Below are 19,400 nucleotides of genomic sequence, written 5' to 3' on the forward strand. Positions count from 1 at the left end.
AAAGAACATTTGTATTCATTCCCAGCATTAGACACCTTCAGCTGCACTTGTAATTCTGAAGACACATAGCCTCCTCCAGCTCCAATTTACTTTAAGAAAATGTACTGCCAGGATGTGACTTTCCTATATGTGTTCTCAAACTGTTGATACTTTGTTCTAAGTAGTTCTTAATTATGAAAGATAACATTCATTACAATGGAAAGTAAAATCTTGTCTGCACACCACACAAACACCCTCTGTCCATTCATCATTTGTAAAAACGTGTTGAGATGATATATAAAATGTACAATGAGTGGATGCAAGCGTGAATTGTTCTAATAAAATGAGACAGTTTTGTAAGTGGATTACAGTTTGAAGTTCATTTAAACCTAGTGCATGTGCGTGTCGCTAGGACTGATCAGAAGCAAATTTCATTTCAAATGACTACCCAACAGAAGCCTTGATGAAAGTGTGGTTTTGTGCAAACTGTGCAAAAAGGAGTTGGCATACCATCGAAGCACTTCAACTTTACGGTACCATCTAAAGCAAAAAACATGTTGCATCGAACACAGAAACTATGGGAGCGTTTAGCATTAGCTGTCCCAGTTAGAGTACCAATAAAAGGTGTTGGCAGCCCAAACTTGATGAAATATCGGACAAACTTACAAATTCTCTCGCAAAATGGATCGCTCTGACTGTAGACCACTATCAGTGGTAGAAGACAGGGGTTAAAAAATGTGCTAGGTGATCCAACTTTCCAACTGCTGTGCCGAAAGACTATTTCAAGTAAAATCAACAGGAGGGCAGGGGTGCGCCTCTGCCTGCATCTGTGAGAATTGCTTTCCCACTGTCAGGTGCAGCTTTGCCAGGGGAGGGTCGCAGCGGCCGTGCCGACAACGTTGCTGACCCATGTCTGTCTGTTTCAGGGCGGTGCTACGAGGGAGGCCACGTTTGCAGTAATCGAGGGCCCAAGTGTGGAGTGTGGCTGGACTGCGTGGCGACACGCCGTCAGGAAAAGACAGGTCCGTGATGGTAGCTTCCACCTTTGTTTTCTGGCTGGCATGGTCCCCATCTCAGAAGAGGAGTTCCTCTCCTGGTTTTAAACATAAGGAACATTTGCCCAGTGAGGCTGGACAGTGGGATGACATTGTATTATTTTTTAGATAGTGTTTATTTATTTCTGCCGACAGGGTTTGTAGCATATTGAGAAAGTTGTTTTTATTGTATAAGGGTATTTTAAAATTGTATTTGTAATTGTATTTGTGTTCTGGTTTTTCTTCCTCCACTGGAATAAATGGTGTGTCTAAGACCCGTTTAGTCTCTGTGCCCTGAGCGCTGATTCGCTTGCTCCCCTCGTCCCTGTATGCGAAAGAACGTTCAGGTGGGATATAACATACCCCTCCTCTTTGTGGTGCTCCGACATGTTCTCAATTCTCCACCCCAAGGCAGTCGGTTTTCCTCCCCAGGTTCCCTAACCCAATTTGATCTCCTACACTAAACAGCGTTCTTCCATGTGTCCTCCCCCTCCTCCTTCCACTGTGGTCTCCTCTCTTCCCCACTTTGCACCAGTCCAGTTGCAGTCAGTTCTCTTCAGTTTTGTCCTGTGTAATCCAGCTGTCTTTTCCATTGCCATTTCACTCCAAATGTGGCAATTATGAAACTCAGACAGTCTTCCCAAGGTCCATTCATGCACAGTGAAGTTGCCGCTTGTTGGAAACGCATCTCCAGCCATCCAGTCCTGTTGATGGTGTTTTCTCCATGCTGATGCCGTTTGCACATACTGCTGCTGCTGGACCTCTCACTGCTCAGGATACTGCTGTTTTCTCTTGACCTGCTGTCAACTCTTGATGTCCGAAAACTGCATTACTTGTCTTTTCCTTTCTCTCCAACTGCTCTTCTACTTTTCAGCTGGTTCATGCTGAGTGATCCCTTTCCCACACAACCATTCAACCTTCTCTGCCATCTCACAACATACTTTTACCTACAGTTCTTACCATACAGTTACAACTGCCCAGAGCTTCTCATCTGGCTGAAGTGTAGTGCCTGCCCACAGCCGCCTCTTTAGCCCACTAAGTTGGCTCAGCTACTCACGGGATACAGCTTCCCTTTACATTCAGAGCGTCCTCTGCAATGGACTTCTTCCCTTCCCTTCCCTATGTTCCCTTCTGCAGAAAAGTGCTAAAATACCATCACTCCACACACTGTAGTACACAGAAATGATTCCTGACACTGGACTCGAACTATCGTCCCTGTGATGGACCTGAACAGGTAAATAAAACTATTTTTAACTTATTGTTACTGTTTCTTCAAAAAGCTCTATAGTTGACAGTTACTGTGTAGATTTATAATGACTTTCCTGAATTGTCTGCTATGGGTTTGTGACTGAGCTTCTTGGAGGTGAGACTTATGTCTCATGTTCAGTGGTTTTACATGCTTCTAACACCTGCATCACCCCACGGAGATCTCTGATGATGACTCAAACCACATGGTAAAATTTAATACTGCCTTCACAAAGGACCAATCTCAATGTGTAGCTACACGCAACCATCAGGTTGCAAGTGTCTTGCGAGGGGAGAGCGAGAAGAGGTTTGGACCGGCCTTGAGGCCCTGCTGCAGGAACAGTGTAGATACAAAGGAGCCAGCAAAGACAAAGAACTTTCTCCTCTTTTGATTGTCATCAGATTCTGATTCAGATGGAAAGTAAATAAGAATCGAGATATTTTGAGTCCAATAGGTTTGTTATTTTTTGCACTAAAATGTTCGATAATCAAACGGTTTTAGCCTAATGTACAAAATAATTTTGGCTAAGGTTACTCAGAGTTTAAAGGTGAAGCTGGTCAAATAACCCGTTACGTTTCTGCCTTATTTTCTTAGGAAGAAAAATGGCACTTTATGATGAAAATTATATTATTATTACAATACCATTTTCAAAATGTACTGGTGGAGAAACTGAGATCTGCCGATGGCCTTAACAGTCACCAGATCTTCAGTATTTTCATGAGCCCTTCCAGTCTGTGTCTTCAGTTTCCTGTTCTTAGCTTACAGGAGGAACATCGCAGCGACAACAGGGGTAGCAGAGTGGCTCCAGCAGAGTCTATAGGCAGGATTTTTAGCGCTTGTTCTTATGAAGCTGAATATGCAATGGATTACAGAAAAATATATTTTACTTAATTCCACCATAAGATAAAAAAAAGAAGATTTTCTGCCAATTGTCAGTTATCAAATCTGTATCTGATCTCTTCTCACACTTTAACAAGTTTTGTTGGCATCAATTTCCCAAAAATCAAGTTCTATTGTCCGACACTACACCATTTTGTGAAGCACTTTGTGATTTTTGTCTGTAAAAAGTGCTAAATAAATTAATTTTACTTAACTACCACATAAAGAAAAAGATATCCTCTTTTAAATGCAATGTTTAAGTTTAACTGTTGTTCTTTTTTTTCTCTTTTAATCTAAAGCACCAAGTTCTTACTTCTGTGTTCTCAATGGTCTCTTTTCTTTGACTCTTCCTGCATGGTTACCAGAAATAAACTCTTTTATTGGCACTTTATTCACACACTGACATCACATTGTAAGCTATATGGTTGATTATTTAAAAATGCAGCAACAAACAACAAATGGCGAAAACATCTGTACACAAATGTATCCTTCAGCACTACAGTTGAAATGTAAACGCAAAATAGAAAGTATGAAGGACAGAGAGTTTTTATATGATGATGATTATATTTAAGAGGACCTAAATAGAAAATTGCAGAAATTACAAGAAGAACCACATTTTTATGGAAATTTATACACAGTTGTTATCTTGTGAAAAAAAAAAGTGGAATGAATGAAAAGGAAAAGAAAAACACTCTAATCCTTATTTCCACACCTACACGGATATGTGACAAATGTACAGCAGGTGAAAGGTGACACTAGGTGTTGGAGTAAGGACTCATTTCAATCATGAAAACAGAGTTATCTGGAGATTCCACCTTTTCTGGGACAGCAGGGCCTTCCAATATTGTTTTTTTCTTCCAAGTGAACCAGATCCAAATCCCACTTAATGACAGGATTACCACAGCGGCTTTCAAACCAAATATGAACCAGGAAGTACCTGTGTTAGACACAAAAATGTTTATGACAAGTTAGAGCTGTGAAAGAAGAGTCACAGTAGAGTTTTCACTCATAGTTTATAGAAAGGGGAAAAAATACATGAATGCGTCCCCTTTATCGGAGTTCATTTTTACTCATTTATATACAGTGATGGGAATAACGGCGTTACTAACGACGTTACTTTTTTCAGTAATGAGTCTAACTAATTACTATTCCTATCGTTACTACGCCGTCACAGTTACTAACAAGAAAATGCGGTCCGTTACTGTTTTTCAACACACAGACGGTTGAAGCTGTGTTCAGCTTACCGCATCTTATATCAGTTTCACGGAAGTAGCTGTCTACGTAAGTAACCTGGACGCTACACCTTTAAGCAGCTGCGCGCTCCCGCGGACAGCAATCACTTTCTGCCCGACGATCACTTTTCGGCACAACACCTGGAGCTCAGGGGGGCAAAACAATCGCATGAATGCTGTTTTTTGGCTAAGGAAGAATAAAGTAGTCGTGGTAAGCCAATCTCATGACCACTTCAAGATGACAAAGCAACAAGGTGATATATACCAGTTTTTAAATTGTGTTGATAGGTCACGTAAAACCAGAGTCATGATAAACAATATATGCCGCGTTTTTTCCTCAGTAGTTTAACTTTCATCACGTTTACTGTCTAAGGACAGCGCTAGAAAGCACTCTCTGCTTATGAACAAAAAATGCAAAAACAAAACAAAAAACAGCCCTTTCCTGTTGGTGGAAAAATGCGCCATGTCGACCAATCAAAAATGATATGGCAACATGACATTTGGTTGTTTAAGAAGAGAGGAACGTTTTAGCAGTGACGGTGAGAGAGAGAGACAGCAGAAAAAGAGAGAGCAAGTTTTGAGATGTGAGAGATTTGTGACTCTGTGTGATTTGTTTGGAGTGTGTAGTTAATGTGTTGTCTTGTGTAGTTAGTGTGTAGTATTGTGGATGGTTTTGTGTTGTGTGTCAGAACAATGAGGCGACTGCTGAATAAAAACAGGAGCAGTGATACACCTGCTGCTGTCAGACCTGCAGGTATCAGGCTGTGATGTTCTCCTTTATAGTGGACAGAAATTATGTTTTTGGAGTGGCACAAATAATTTGTGTGGCATCTTATTGAATGCAGAACAGCTGATTGTTCTGTAAATAGTTTGAAATGGTTATTTAAAAAAATCAAGGTAAAGGGTAAATGGATGCAAATAACTGTGTCGTTTGCAAAACTTGTGCTTACGATTTTAAAATTGACAATTTATATTTGCATTTAAAGTTATGAAATATGATTCATTAAACATGTTTGTGGTTGTTACAGTAAAAAATATAACTTTTTCTACTCTGATTTCATGTTTTGTCTGATTTTAGATCAATTGTGTTAATACAGTATGTCAAAATGAAAACATAATTGTAAATTCAGACACGTGAGGTTGTGCTGAAAAGGATGATACCAAACAAGGCAAAGTAAATCGTTTTTAAAGGTGAAATGTTGAGGTAAAATCAAAAGTAGTCAAAAATGGCCAATTATTGTTAGGATGCCTGGGTCGTTGACCCAGGGTTTTGAGTTTATTGTATTATTTATCTTTTCTATTCTTTGGTTTCTTCGTTAGAGTTCTGTCTTATGGCTTGTCTCTGTGTAATCCTTAGTTGCTGTCTCCCCTGTTTGCTATATCCCCATGTCCAGTCAGTGTCTGTGTCTGCCCTGGTCCCACGTCTCTGTTCCCTCTGTTGCAGTGTACGCGTGTTAGTCTGTGTCTTTAGTTCAGTCTGTGTCATGTTTCCTGTTTTACTTTGAAAGTCCATGTCTGATGTTAATGTGTCTGTGTAACATAGTTAAATAGAGGTGAAGTTAAATCCCGCTAAATGGGACATTGGCGCCACCTACTGTTGAAAAAGTCACCCTGCAACATTCACAAAGGGCAAGGGATTCTGGGTAATCCTCAGAATAATGGAGGATTCCTGCGAGGTAAGGAATGCGCAAATGTCGTGGGTAGGAAAAATCATATCGCAGGCTATTAAAGTAATACAGTCTGACCCGATTATTTTTGTTGTTTATACATCATTTGTTGCGGGTCATTTCTCCAGTCTTTATGTTGAACTGAGTGCACGTTTATGTGAGATTTCTTTATTGGGAAGAGAGGAAACAAAATGGGAGCATAGTTAGCTAACTCTGTTGTTGATTTCCCGTTTAGATTTTGTGCTGATTGCCCACGACATTAAAAAGAGAGCATTCTAACCATTGCCTTTTTGTTGTGAATGCAGGTATGTGACTGTGCCACACTGTTTAGAGAATTCACATTGTTTCATGTACAGCTTTAAAATATATTTCTATATTCCTTTCATTTGGAAAATTTAACATGCAATGTTAATGGTGTTGAAGTTTTTCTATTTTGGTTGTATAAATTTACCACTATACGATCACACTACAAGTGGAAATGTAATCCTCAGAATAATGGAGGATTCCTGCGAGATTTTGTGCTGATTGCCCACGACATTAAAAAGAGAGCATTCTAACCATTGCCTTTTTGTTGTGAATGCAGACCATAGAAGACACTACACAGAGGTCACATTGGTGCCGTGACTCGTTCCTGACGCTGCCGAATCGGGCTGGTGTCTTCTCGTCGCAGCATCATCGTGGAGCATCGGCTTCCTTATTGTTTAGTCTGTTGGGTAACGGAATCAAACTTTGGGGACTGTTGGACATACTTTTATATTGGCTTTGTATATTGCCATATTGTATTAAGCCCACCTTAGCTCGATTAATATCCTGATAGATATGGATCTGAGTGACTCTGATGACACCCCGAATGTGACTCCCTTTGTTGTGGGTAGGGGTAGAGGGTTCAGAACTGTTCCTTTTTCACTGGGTGACTGTCGGGTGGGGCATAGAGCAGCAGATAGTTCTTGTGACCTTGTGGCTGAGTCACAGTCAGTACAGTGCACTAAGGCATCTACCTCAGACCCCCCAATAACTGATGTGAGTCTAGTCGACCAAATGAGCGACATTGTGCAGCAAATTGGGCAACGCCTGGCTGATAGCATTCTGTCACACCTGACTACGCCACACACTTCGAGCCCTGCTACATATACATGTCCTGAGGTGGCGCATGAAACAACGGATCTCCCCCCTGGCCGCTCACTAGATCTTTCTCAAGTCCAGCTGGTGGCTCCACGACAGGTTAAAGACCCACCTGTGTTTCGGGGGGAGAGTTCGGACTCATTGTCTGTTGATGAGTGGCAAAAAGCCATGCAGAGTTACATAAAGAAGAGTGGCATTCTCCCAGAAAACCAAGCTGAGGAGATTTTGATGCATCTGAGAGGCAGGGCAAAAGATGTTGTGAAATTTGGTGTGAGGAATGGTGGAATTGATGTCCAGCATAATCCACAAGCTATCTACAGACTTCTGCACAAACATTTTAGTTCCACTCAGTGCTCGTCTGTGCCCCTGGCTGACTTTTATTCCACCCTGCCGAAGGACCAGGAGGATCCATATGAGTATTGGCTGAGGCTGAACAAGGCTGCTGATGTTGTTGGCAACTGTCTTAAGGAGCAGGGGAAATCTTTTGAGAACTCTGGTGTGGAGGTTGCACGCATGTTCATCAGACACTGCCCCTGCAGAGACTTGGCTCTTATTTTTAGAACCAAAACATGTGATAAATGGTCGGCTCGTGAAGTTCAGGAGGTACTGGATGAGTATCACCTGGGTAAGGGGTTCCAGTCTCCTCCACAGAAGGGTAACTGTGTCTTTGTGAATAAGGCAGAGGTTAGCACAAATGCTACTCCTTGCTTGGCTGACCATGAGCAGAGGCCAGCTGTGAGTCAGGATAGCTCAGCTATTGAGAGGTTGATCAGCATGCTAGAGAAGGTGCTGCTTCAAGGCCCAGGCTATGCTCGAGCTAATGCCAGGCGACAGAGTGCCCGACTGCCAAGAATACCGGGCTTAGATGACACACCATGTTCCATCTGCAGAGATAGCTCCCACTCCACACTCACGCACTGTCGGGAAAACAGATTGTGCTTCCTGTGTCACCTACCTGGTCATTCGAGACGTAACTGCCCAGAGGGCAAGTGTACTCCTTCCAGTGGTCATCAGGGAAACTGAACGATCTGCGTGGAGGGGAGGACAGCGCAGATCCAGCAAGTAAGCCTCCTATCTTGGACACGACTGGTATTAATGATTATGACACTTTGTATTCCACTTACAGTGGCATCGTCCCGCCAAATAAAACACTGATTGCACAGGGCTTGCATAGGCTCTCAAACACTGATAGCTTATTCTACTCTGCAGTGACCACTAGTAGTGGACAAGTTCTTAAAGCATTAGTGGACAGTGGATCTATGGCGTGCACCATAAGTGAGACAGTTGATGAGAAACTTTCACAATCGATACCTGATATTGAGAGACGTTCAGCTGAAGACGTTGTCATTGTTGGTTGTGGGGGTCACCTCGTTACGCCTTCTGCTATGTATGATCTTACAGTATCAATATATGGCTTTAAGGTGGTGATTCCTGTCCTGGTGGTTCCGGGCCAGGCTGATGACATGATTCTGGGCAGCAATGCGATAAAGTGGCTTATTTCACAGCTAAAAGTGACTGTTGGTACCCAGGATGATGCTTTTCCTCATTTGGCAACTTTGCTGTCCTATTCTGATGACTGTGATGGCAGAGCAATGCCTCCAAGTTTTGGCACTGCAAAGCTTAAGAGACGCGTCACCTTGCAGCCCTTGTCTGAACATTTAGTGTGGGCTAAGCTCCCTGCTCCTGATGCCTCAGCGGTGGGAAGTGCTGTCATTATTGAACCCACTCAGTCTCGATCCAAACCTGCACAGATCCTAGTGGGGCGAGTTGTCACTTCCTTGTTTGGGGATGGCTGGGTCCCTGTTAAAGTGGTGAATCCCTCCGACAAGCCCCTCACTCTCAGGAGAAATGCTAAGGTTGCTGATGTGTCCCCCTGTCTTTCTGTGCAGGACTTACCTGAACCTGTTCAAATTCAATCCAGTACACAATACACACAGAACTCGTCGCCCGCACTGAGATCAGAAGTGGAGATGTCACAGCGCTTGTGTGATTTGGGCCTGCAGGACCTGGACCTCTCGTCCTGTGAAGTTTCCCCAGAATGGAGAGATAGGCTGCTGCGACTCATTGAGCAGTATGAGTCCATCTTTTCAAGGCACAAAATGGACTGTGGTGAGGCTGCTGACTTTGTCCACAGAATCCGCCTGGTGGATGACAAGCCCTTCAGACTGCCATACAGACGGGTCCCACCATGCCATTACGAGAAGCTTCGCACTGCTCTAGATGAGATGGAGGAGTCAGGGATAATCCGTAAGTCCCAGAGTGAATTCTCATCCCCCCTTGTCTTAGTTGTTAAGCCAAATGGTGACCTGCGCATATGCAATGACTTTAGATGGTTAAATGCAAGAACAGTTAAAGATGCACATCCATTGCCTCATCAGTCAGACACCCTCGCAGCACTTGGGGGGAATGTTTTTTTTTCTACAATGGATCTCACATCGGGGTTTTACAATGTCAGACTCCACGAGGACGACAAAAAATACACGGCATTCTCCTCCCCATTTGGCCTTCATGAATATAACAGGATGCCTCAAGGCCTGACAAATAGTCCTGCTACTTTTATGCGAATGATGATGTCCATTTTTGGTGATGAGAACTTCACAAGTTTGTTGTGTTATCTGGATGACCTTATGGTCTATGCCCCATCTGAACAGGTGGCTCTTGAACGTCTGCAGATGGTTTTCTCACGACTTTCTGCCAACAACCTGAAGCTCTCACCTAAGAAATGCCACTTTCTTCAGCGGTCTGTGAAATTCCTGGGACACATCATATGTGGTGAGGGTGTGAAAACAGACCCAAGTAAAGTGCAGGCTATAGACAATGTGCAGGAAGCAGACCTGATGGAGTCTGACGGGGTGACACCAAGTGCAAGGAAAATCAGATCCTTCCTGGGGATGGTTCTCTACTACCACCATTTTATCGAGCGGTGCTCTGTAAAAGCTAAGCCACTGTTTGATCTTGTGGCTGAACCAGCTGCGCTGCGCAAGAGAGGTAGAGGTCATAAGCCTAAATTTAAAAAGGGCCACGTGAAGCTGTCTCCAGCTGACTGGACTGATGAGTGCAGGGAAGCATTCAAGGCCCTAAAACATGAACTTGTGCATAGTGTCACATTAGCCCATCCAGATTTTACTGCGCCCTTTCTCCTTGCAGTTGATGCTTCCTTTGACGGCCTTGGAGCCGTCCTCTCACAGTTGCCCCCCGATGGTAGCATCGCCAGACCAGTGGCATTCGCCAGTAAGACCCTGTCACACTCTCAGCTAAATTATCCAGCGCATCGTTTGGAGTTTCTTGCTCTGAAGTGGGCAGTCTGTGACAAGTTTAGCCATTGGCTGAAAGGGAGCCACTTCACAGTGTGGACGGACAATAACCCGCTGACATACATCTTAACCAAGCCTAGGTTAGATGCATGTGAGCAACGATGGGTTTCAAAGCTTGCAGCATACAGTTTTGAACTGAAGTATGTCCCTGGCACCAAAAATGTTGTCGCGGATGCACTGAGTAGAGAGCCATTTGTCCAGTCGTGCATAGGCCACAGGCTAGTTACTGAACCTTATGCTGCCCTATTGAACCAAATGCACGGTCTGGTGGATGGGACCGTGCAAGATATGTTTCGGTGTGCTGCAAACTGCCAGTTGGTCGTGGATCAGTCTGAGGTGGAAGCTACCACTATCCTAGCTAACCCTCAGGGTTGTCTCTCGTCACAGGATGTTTCTGCTGTGTTGGGTGCACATGACTCTGGTGGTATCAGCCATGTGAGAGGTGTGGGATCTGATATCCCTCAGGTCCCAACTATTGCCCGTCCTGCCTGTACACCGAGAAGTGAACTCGCTAACCTGCAGGAACAAGATGAGGTTTTGGGCAGAGTTTCCTTTTATGTCCGGCGTCACAAGAGGCCCACCAGGCATGAACGTGCTGGCGAGTCCCGTGGTGTAATGAAATTACTCAGACATTGGTCCAGACTCTTGATTAAAGATGGTATGTTGTATAAGGTGAAGAAAGACAGGAACATGAACGTGACGATTTACCAGTTTGTTGTCCCAGACACTCTGAAGACTGAAGTTCTCAGAGGCATCCATGATATGGCGGGTCATCAGGGCCAAGTCCGCACCCTGTCTCTTGCAAGGCAGAGATTCTTTTGGACAGGGATGGAGCGTGACATCATCAATCATGTGAAAAGCTGTTTTCGTTGTGTGGTTGGGAAAACCCCGGAGCCGAATGACCGTGCCGCACTGGAGAGCATTTGTACCACTGAACCGATGGAGTTAGTTTGCATTGACTTCTGGACTGCTGAACAGACTGACAAGAAGTGCGTTGATGTTTTGGTTGTCACAGACCATTTTTCCAAATTAGCGCATGCATTCCCTTGTAAGAATCAGTCTGCCAAGCAGGTTGCTCGCCGCTTGTGGAATGACTTTTTCTGTGTGTACGGCTTTCCCAGACGTATACACTCTGATCAAGGAGCCAACTTTGAGAGTCAACTCATTAAGGAGCTCCTGGACATGGCTGGCATCCAGAAATCACACACCACTCCTTACCACCCAATGGGGAATGGTATTGTCGAGCGATACAACAGGACCTTGGGGAACATGATACGGGCTTTGCCCCCTCAATCCAAAGCCAGGTGGCCGCAAATGCTTCAGATGTTGACGTTCTGCTACAATTGCACTGAACACGAAACAACAGGTTTTGCACCTTTTTTTTCTCATATTTGGGAGAATTCCTCGTCTGCCTGTTGATGTTGTTTTCCAGCATGTTCTCCCTGATGGTGCCGTTGTTGACCATGGTGAATTTGTCGCCCATTTGAAGCGTGACCTGTCTGAGGCTGCCCGCATTGCCAGGCAGAACAGCCGTATTGCCCAGGCTCGCCAGGCGAAGAATTATGACCGCAAGGCTAAGGGTGCGCCCCTCTCAGTTGGTGACAGAGTCCTGCTCGCTAATCGTGGTGAGAGAGGAAAGAGGAAGATCGCTGACAAATGGGAATCCACAGTTTTTGAGGTGGCATCTGTGAAACCTGACATCAATGTGTACCACATCAGAGACCCTGTGACACTCAGGGAAAAAGTTGTTCACCGAAACCTACTACTTCCTGTGAGTTTCATTCCTGCAGGAAACGAGTGCATACCAGTGTCAACCTGCCCCTCGGTTGCAGGTAGTGGACAAGGTGAACCAGAACTTCCAGGTGATGTGCAGGATGGTGAGACGAAGACGGTTCGCTGGCTCATGCAAGTGGACCAAGCAAGTGACGGGGACTCTGCGGTTGGTCAACCTGGTTGTTCTCTTGGTGCGGCTTTGAGCGTCCCAACCTCTGAGGCAGAATCGACTGTGGCTCCGCCTGCTGTGTGTGACCCGTTGGTTTTCCGTTTGCCCTCCCCTGCCCCCTCTATTGAATCTGTTGTGTCCCGGAGTGCCTCCTCTCAGCTTCTGGCGGGAGATGCTCAACATGTCCTTTCCCCTGATCTCGTGACTGACACACACCTGAGTACAGAGGCCCATGTAGTGCGTACACAGCCACCACCTCTTTGTACTAGATCGGGTAGACCTGTGAAACCTCCAACACGTCTCATTTGTGAGATCAATGAACAACAGGTTGATGATTCAGTGTCGACAGTTGACTCCTTGTTTTCATTTGTGCGAAATATGTTTTCAGGATAGATTACTAGCCGTTTTGCAAATGTGCTGTTACTCAGAACGTTTTGGGTACTACCTGCTTGGAGCAATGTTCACATAATGGGAGGTGTATACGGCATCTTTTATATCTGGGTTGGCAAGGGAATTGGCCGCTCTCTTGCTCGCCTTATTCCATATGGAAAGTTTTTTTAACTGACTTGAACTATATTGTGCTGTGAATGCAGAACAGCTGATTGTTCTGTAAATAGTTTGAAATGGTTATTTAAAAAAATCAAGGTAAAGGGTAAATGGATGCAAATAACTGTGTCGTTTGCAAAACTTGTGCTTACGATTTTAAAATTGACAATTTATATTTGCATTTAAAGTTATGAAATATGATTCATTAAACATGTTTGTGGTTGTTACAGTAAAAAATATAACTTTTTCTACTCTGATTTCATGTTTTGTCTGATTTTAGATCAATTGTGTTAATACAGTATGTCAAAATGAAAACATAATTGTAAATTCAGACACGTGAGGTTGTGCTGAAAAGGATGATACCAAACAAGGCAAAGTAAATCGTTTTTAAAGGTGAAATGTTGAGGTAAAATCAAAAGTAGTCAAAAATGGCCAATTATTGTTAGGATGCCTGGGTCGTTGACCCAGGGTTTTGAGTTTATTGTATTATTTATCTTTTCTATTCTTTGGTTTCTTCGTTAGAGTTCTGTCTTATGGCTTGTCTCTGTGTAATCCTTAGTTGCTGTCTCCCCTGTTTGCTATATCCCCATGTCCAGTCAGTGTCTGTGTCTGCCCTGGTCCCACGTCTCTGTTCCCTCTGTTGCAGTGTACGCGTGTTAGTCTGTGTCTTTAGTTCAGTCTGTGTCATGTTTCCTGTTTTACTTTGAAAGTCCATGTCTGATGTTAATGTGTCTGTGTAACATAGTTAAATAGAGGTGAAGTTAAATCCCGCTAAATGGGACATTGGCGCCACCTACTGTTGAAAAAGTCACCCTGCAACATTCACAAAGGGCAAGGGATTCTGGGTAATCCTCAGAATAATGGAGGATTCCTGCGAGGTAAGGAATGCGCAAATGTCGTGGGTAGGAAAAATCATATCGCAGGCTATTAAAGTAATACAGTCTGACCCGATTATTTTTGTTGTTTATACATCATTTGTTGCGGGTCATTTCTCCAGTCTTTATGTTGAACTGAGTGCACGTTTATGTGAGATTTCTTTATTGGGAAGAGAGGAAACAAAATGGGAGCATAGTTAGCTAACTCTGTTGTTGATTTCCCGTTTAGATTTTGTGCTGATTGCCCACGACATTAAAAAGAGAGCATTCTAACCATTGCCTTTTTGTTGTGAATGCAGGTATGTGACTGTGCCACACTGTTTAGAGAATTCACATTGTTTCATGTACAGCTTTAAAATATATTTCTATATTCCTTTCATTTGGAAAATTTAACATGCAATGTTAATGGTGTTGAAGTTTTTCTATTTTGGTTGTATAAATTTACCACTATACGATCACACTACAAGTGGAAATGTAATCCTCAGAATAATGGAGGATTCCTGCGAGATTTTGTGCTGATTGCCCACGACATTAAAAAGAGAGCATTCTAACCATTGCCTTTTTGTTGTGAATGCAGACCATAGAAGACACTACACAGAGGTCACATCTGGTCTTGCTTCCCCTTGTCTCGTTAGGCCTGATTTGCCCCAGCTGTGTTTCCCTCCTGTTACCCATTCCCTGATTGCTCCCTCTGTGTATTTAAGCCCTGTGTTTCTTTGTGTCTGTGTTGTGATCTACTCTCATTTATGCTGTGTGTGCGCCGTCTGCCTGGTCATGTAAGTTTATTTGGATTTTTGTTAAGTTTTGCCACGTTTTGCCATCCAGCAATAAAAGCTGAGTTTTGAGTTACTTTCCGCCTCCGAGTGTCTGCACATTGGGTCCTTCTACTTCCACTCCTGCCTGCACACAGCCCTAACCTGACAATTATACTCAGTTACTAACTTACTTTTTTGAAGAAGTAACTAGTAACTATAATTACTTTTTCAAAGTAACTTGCCCAACACTGTTTATAAATCATGTGTCATCAGTGATGGCAGTTTGATTAAAGAGGGTTATTTGACACTATGTTAGTCTCCTTACCCACTGCAGTTGGTGTGACTGGTGTAGGTTCTGTTGTTGGTTCAATACACAGGCTGTTACTGTCCACAGGCATCCACCCTAATATCTGTGTCTCATTGATTGAGGTGCAGTTAATGAAACCTGGCAGAAAAAAACAAATAATTTGAGAAAGATGTTAGAGGTGAATTAGTTGTTATTATTGACTTTCATTCATAATGTTGTCACTCACGACAGGTCTTCTGTTCTTCTGAGACATTACTGACGTTGTTCCTGACTGAGCAGACCAGACGTCCTGAGATGTGCTGTTTCAGAGTGATGATGTTATTCTTAATTTTTCCAAAAAGGAGCTCAGCATCTGTCAGTGTGCGTCCATCCAGAGTCCAGCTATACTGAGGGCTGTCCCCTCCCTCAGAGGAGCAGGACACCCTCATCTCTCCCTGGGACAGACACTCAGAGACCAGCAGGACAGAGGACACAGGAGCTGAGAGAAACACACACAGGTGACTTTTGGTACTATAACCAGATGCACTTTCATGCACTGTGCTTCCTTCTATGTAACTTTACATGGTCTGTAACTTGGTAGCTGATTTTCCATAGTTCCTAAAATCTACTACTTTGCAACACTATCAGTTGGTTATGGAATATCTAGGAGGGAAGAAATATCTCAAAATTATTTGCTGCAAAGGTAGCATCCTGTTACAGTAACATACACAATTTCAGTGAGCTCTTTACAATTATTCATTAATTCACAAATGTTTGTAGAGGCAGACTGCATGGCTAGCTGCTTGATTTCATACATCTATGCCAATGGAACTAAAAACATCAGAATTCAAAGATTAAGAGATGTGGCCCAATACTTTGGTGAATGTAGTGTGCATCATGTAGATTATCATTATTTATTGTTTGCTAATTAAGAACAGGGGATGCACAAAATGTACGTATGTGAAATTCTGTGCTCTATATTGTAAACATTACCAAAACAATATTGCATTTACATCAATTAAAGGCTGCATTTCCCAACATTTACCTTGAACAATCAACTTTAAAGTCCGCTTGCCCGATGAATATCCATCTGAATCAAAGGTTTCAAGGGTATAATTACCACTGTCTGTCCTGCTCAGGTTATTGATCCTAAATGTTCCATTACTCAAAAAAAAGAGAGATCTGTGTGCTATGGTATTATAAATAACCATATTATTTAACACATCTAGTATTTTTAATGAATTCTTTAACAGCTTGCATCTAGGTATTTCTGAGGTGCTGTCCATCAGCTGGATGTCCACAGTTCCTCCCAAAGCTCCATAACACTGAGCTCCATCCTGTCTGCCATCACAGTAAGTTTCCACACCTGCAAAATTTGAAACATTGAAAAGAAAAGCATTTGTGATTTGTTAGTTTCTACCTAATAAATTACAACAACAATTTGATTAACATTGTCAGCAATCCAAAATTTACTGATGCGAGGACTTTTACTTGTTAAAAAGTAGTTTTTGTATTACCATGTTTATACCTAATGCCTAATTATGTTTTGGATAACCCAGTGTTTTGATTGAATGGTATCAAAGTATTTGAAGTAGCATTACTGCCATAAATCTGTCAGCTCTTAATATCTAACTCGGCGTAGGTAGCAGTTTTGACAATTGTAGGTAATAGAGCCTCAAGAACAAACATACTGCATCCATAATCCCAAAGTTATCACACAAATGTGTCCAACATTTACTAATATATTAATAATTAAGAAATACAGGTAGACACATTCTCCACATTTTAGCGGAATGCAAAAACTAAAGTATTTTCATGTAACCAAAAGAAAATAAATGTCAAACAGAAAACAGGAACCCATATTTCAGAGAAAAGACTCTGCACAGGACAGAGATGTTCATTTCTGAAGATGGCATTAAAAATGATAAAGTAATGCAGCCTATACATTCTTCAGCATATCTCTAGTGACTGCATGACTTAAATAACTTAAGATCTGGATTCCTAGTTACAGCCAACCGTTAAGTTGAGAAAGATTCTTCAAAATCAGGCAGTTTATCACAGTAACAAATAAGCTTGACGTCTCTGATAAGGATGGAAAGAATAGTCCTTTAAAAAGTCAGTTTAAAACTCACTTAAACACACTGCAAAATGGCTCCCAAGGTGCATAGTGGGCTAAGAATTTACCACTGCTACTCAAACTGGTAAAAAGACAGAAAAAGGAACTAAAGCTCTGCTCAAATGGTCACGTACTGCAGATGTAGCCAATAGATTCTAACATTTAATTAAATAAAATAAATCAAAGTGCACACATTGTAACTTTGGGTAAGTATTTGTGCAGCTTTAACATCTCTGATGACGATGTCAGATATTTTGTACAGGTTAAATAGGTATTAAATGATAAGTGTCACATGTAAAAAGAATATCTCACCATGAGACACTCCCAGTAGGATCACCATCAATCCCAGCACAGCTTCCATATCTCTTCACTGTTCAGTGTGTGTTGACACAGTCGACAGCCGTCAGAGTACTTTATTAAATGATGCACATTTGTCAAGCAGGTAACAGTCAGAAATGGCTCCTGCTACTGATCAGCCTCTTTTGAAAGCTGTTCTCACTCTGTGTGTGGAAATTTGAAAAAGGAAGTACAACTAGCATGTTCATTACTTTGCAGAAATAAAAGGAACCTCACAGATCTTCCACGGACTTTGTTTAATTATTACTCACACTGTCACTGGACTGTTTTTAGATTGGTAACAAACTAACACTTTCCTGCCCATCACTCAGTGTCTACAACATTCATGCAGTTTAATGCAATTCAACAGCAGCCCCATTTATATTCCACCTTAAGTCCATATTTTGGTGCTGATACAAAGTACCTTGTATACACATCCATGAAGAAAAAAGAAACACTTTTAAAACATTATAAAATGTACACTCTGCCCATATGGAAAACATATATATTAATCTTATAAAGTTTGTATCTGTCTTGTGTGAAACTTGTATGAAAAGCATACAAGAGTGAAAAAAATATAAGATCCCTAGAAAAAATATATAAATGAAACTTGTATGTTTTGGATACTTACTAAAACAATATATGAAAGTGGCCACTTTCATGAGTAAATCATATAAGCCTTATATGATTCACTATATGAAGTAGGCCACATCTGATGCAAGTCTTTTATACGTTTTTTTTTTTCTATTTCTTTTCTATACGGGTGACTTTAGGGATTGTGGTATTTAGGCTAATTGGTGGTTTGAGTGGTTGTTTTGACCAATGCTCATTCAAACCAGTACAAGTTCTGAAAAGTGACACTATTATTCAAAAATATGTTTTAAATACTTGGCTGTATTGTTTTTGATGCATTCTCAATAATCCAGATATAAATATATAAGACAATTGTCTTAATCTGCACAAAGCATTTTCATTGAGTGAAACATTTTATTGCTCATCTAAGTGTTCATCTGAATCATAGGCCTGCTCAGATTGTCTGCCTGCGCAGACTGCTGATTCTAAATGTAAATCCCACCCTCAAAGGACAGTGTGTGAATACTTTGACGAAAAGCATTGGTATACTCATCTTATATTCTTTGAAATTTGTAAAATAAAAGTACTCTGCATATTTGTTTCTTTCTTTTTTTGCTTTGTTTTTCATTTTTTGTTTGATTTGTTTATTTCTGTAACTGCAGAGCTTCAGTGAAAAAACAGTGCAAATCATCACACATATGATGTCAGAGGAAGTTGTTTTTAAAATTATTAAATTATTTAAATCTAAAACTCTTGGGTTTGAAAGCTAGCTCACTAAAACTAAAAGCAACTAGCTGTTTCTCTTCATCATCATTTTTTTTTTTTTCCACAAGGAGGAAACTGAATTAACATGGTCAACAATTAATTATTTAAAATAGGACTACACTACTGATGATTATGAGTATGTCAGTATGACAGAGTTTTATAGGAGCTCCCGCGTTCTGGCAACCTTCAGATAAACTACTCTAGTCTAACTACTGAAATCAGCTGTCATTAGTGATCAGTTTTGGATAAGAATGTGTGAACTCAGAAAGAACGGAAGTGATTAGAATGGAACTAAAGAGAGAGAAAAGAGAGAAGTTGTCTTTCAGTTTAGAGATACTAGTACTTTGAAACCAAATGTGTAATTTTCTTGTTTAGCTAATCATGCAGTTTCACTGACATTGTAATATTTACAATTAAAATAAATGCAATAACTAAATAAAATTAAAACAAGTAAGAGGTTTATATGTATTTTCAAGCCAGTTCAACACATACATGATAAAAATTCCAATTTATGTTCAAGTTTAAATTACATATTATTTCAAATCTCAAAACACATTCGTAGACATCAATGATTGTTCTGTTGTTCACTGGTTTTAAAATGTTTTCTGAAGTTATGTATGTCGAGGTTACATGTTAGTTAGTTTCACCATAGAAGTTATTTTGCACAGAAGGAAGTGAAATTGACTTGACCTAACCCTAATATTCAAAACTTCATTAAAATCGTCCTTGATAG

General features: G+C 41.6%; 1 protein-coding gene across 1 annotated transcript; it reads right to left on the bottom strand.

Annotated features, from left to right (window-relative positions):
• Positions 1 to 3,496: 3,496 nt before the first annotated feature.
• On the bottom strand, positions 3,497 to 18,248 carry LOC146524563 (uncharacterized). Its single transcript, XM_085133143.1, has 5 exons — positions 17,306 to 18,248; positions 15,923 to 16,243; positions 15,125 to 15,376; positions 14,917 to 15,036; positions 3,497 to 4,075 (listed from the first exon to the last, which is right to left on the bottom strand). Exons 1-5 carry the CDS (start codon positions 17,352 to 17,354, stop codon positions 3,894 to 3,896), a joined length of 924 nt encoding a protein of 307 aa, XP_084989269.1. The 5' UTR covers positions 17,355 to 18,248; the 3' UTR covers positions 3,497 to 3,893.
• Positions 18,249 to 19,400: the final 1,152 nt, after the last annotated feature.

Source organism: Neolamprologus multifasciatus, chromosome 2 (assembly GCF_963576455.1).
Source record: "Neolamprologus multifasciatus chromosome 2, fNeoMul1.2, whole genome shotgun sequence".
NCBI classification, from domain to species: domain Eukaryota; kingdom Metazoa; phylum Chordata; class Actinopteri; order Cichliformes; family Cichlidae; genus Neolamprologus; species Neolamprologus multifasciatus.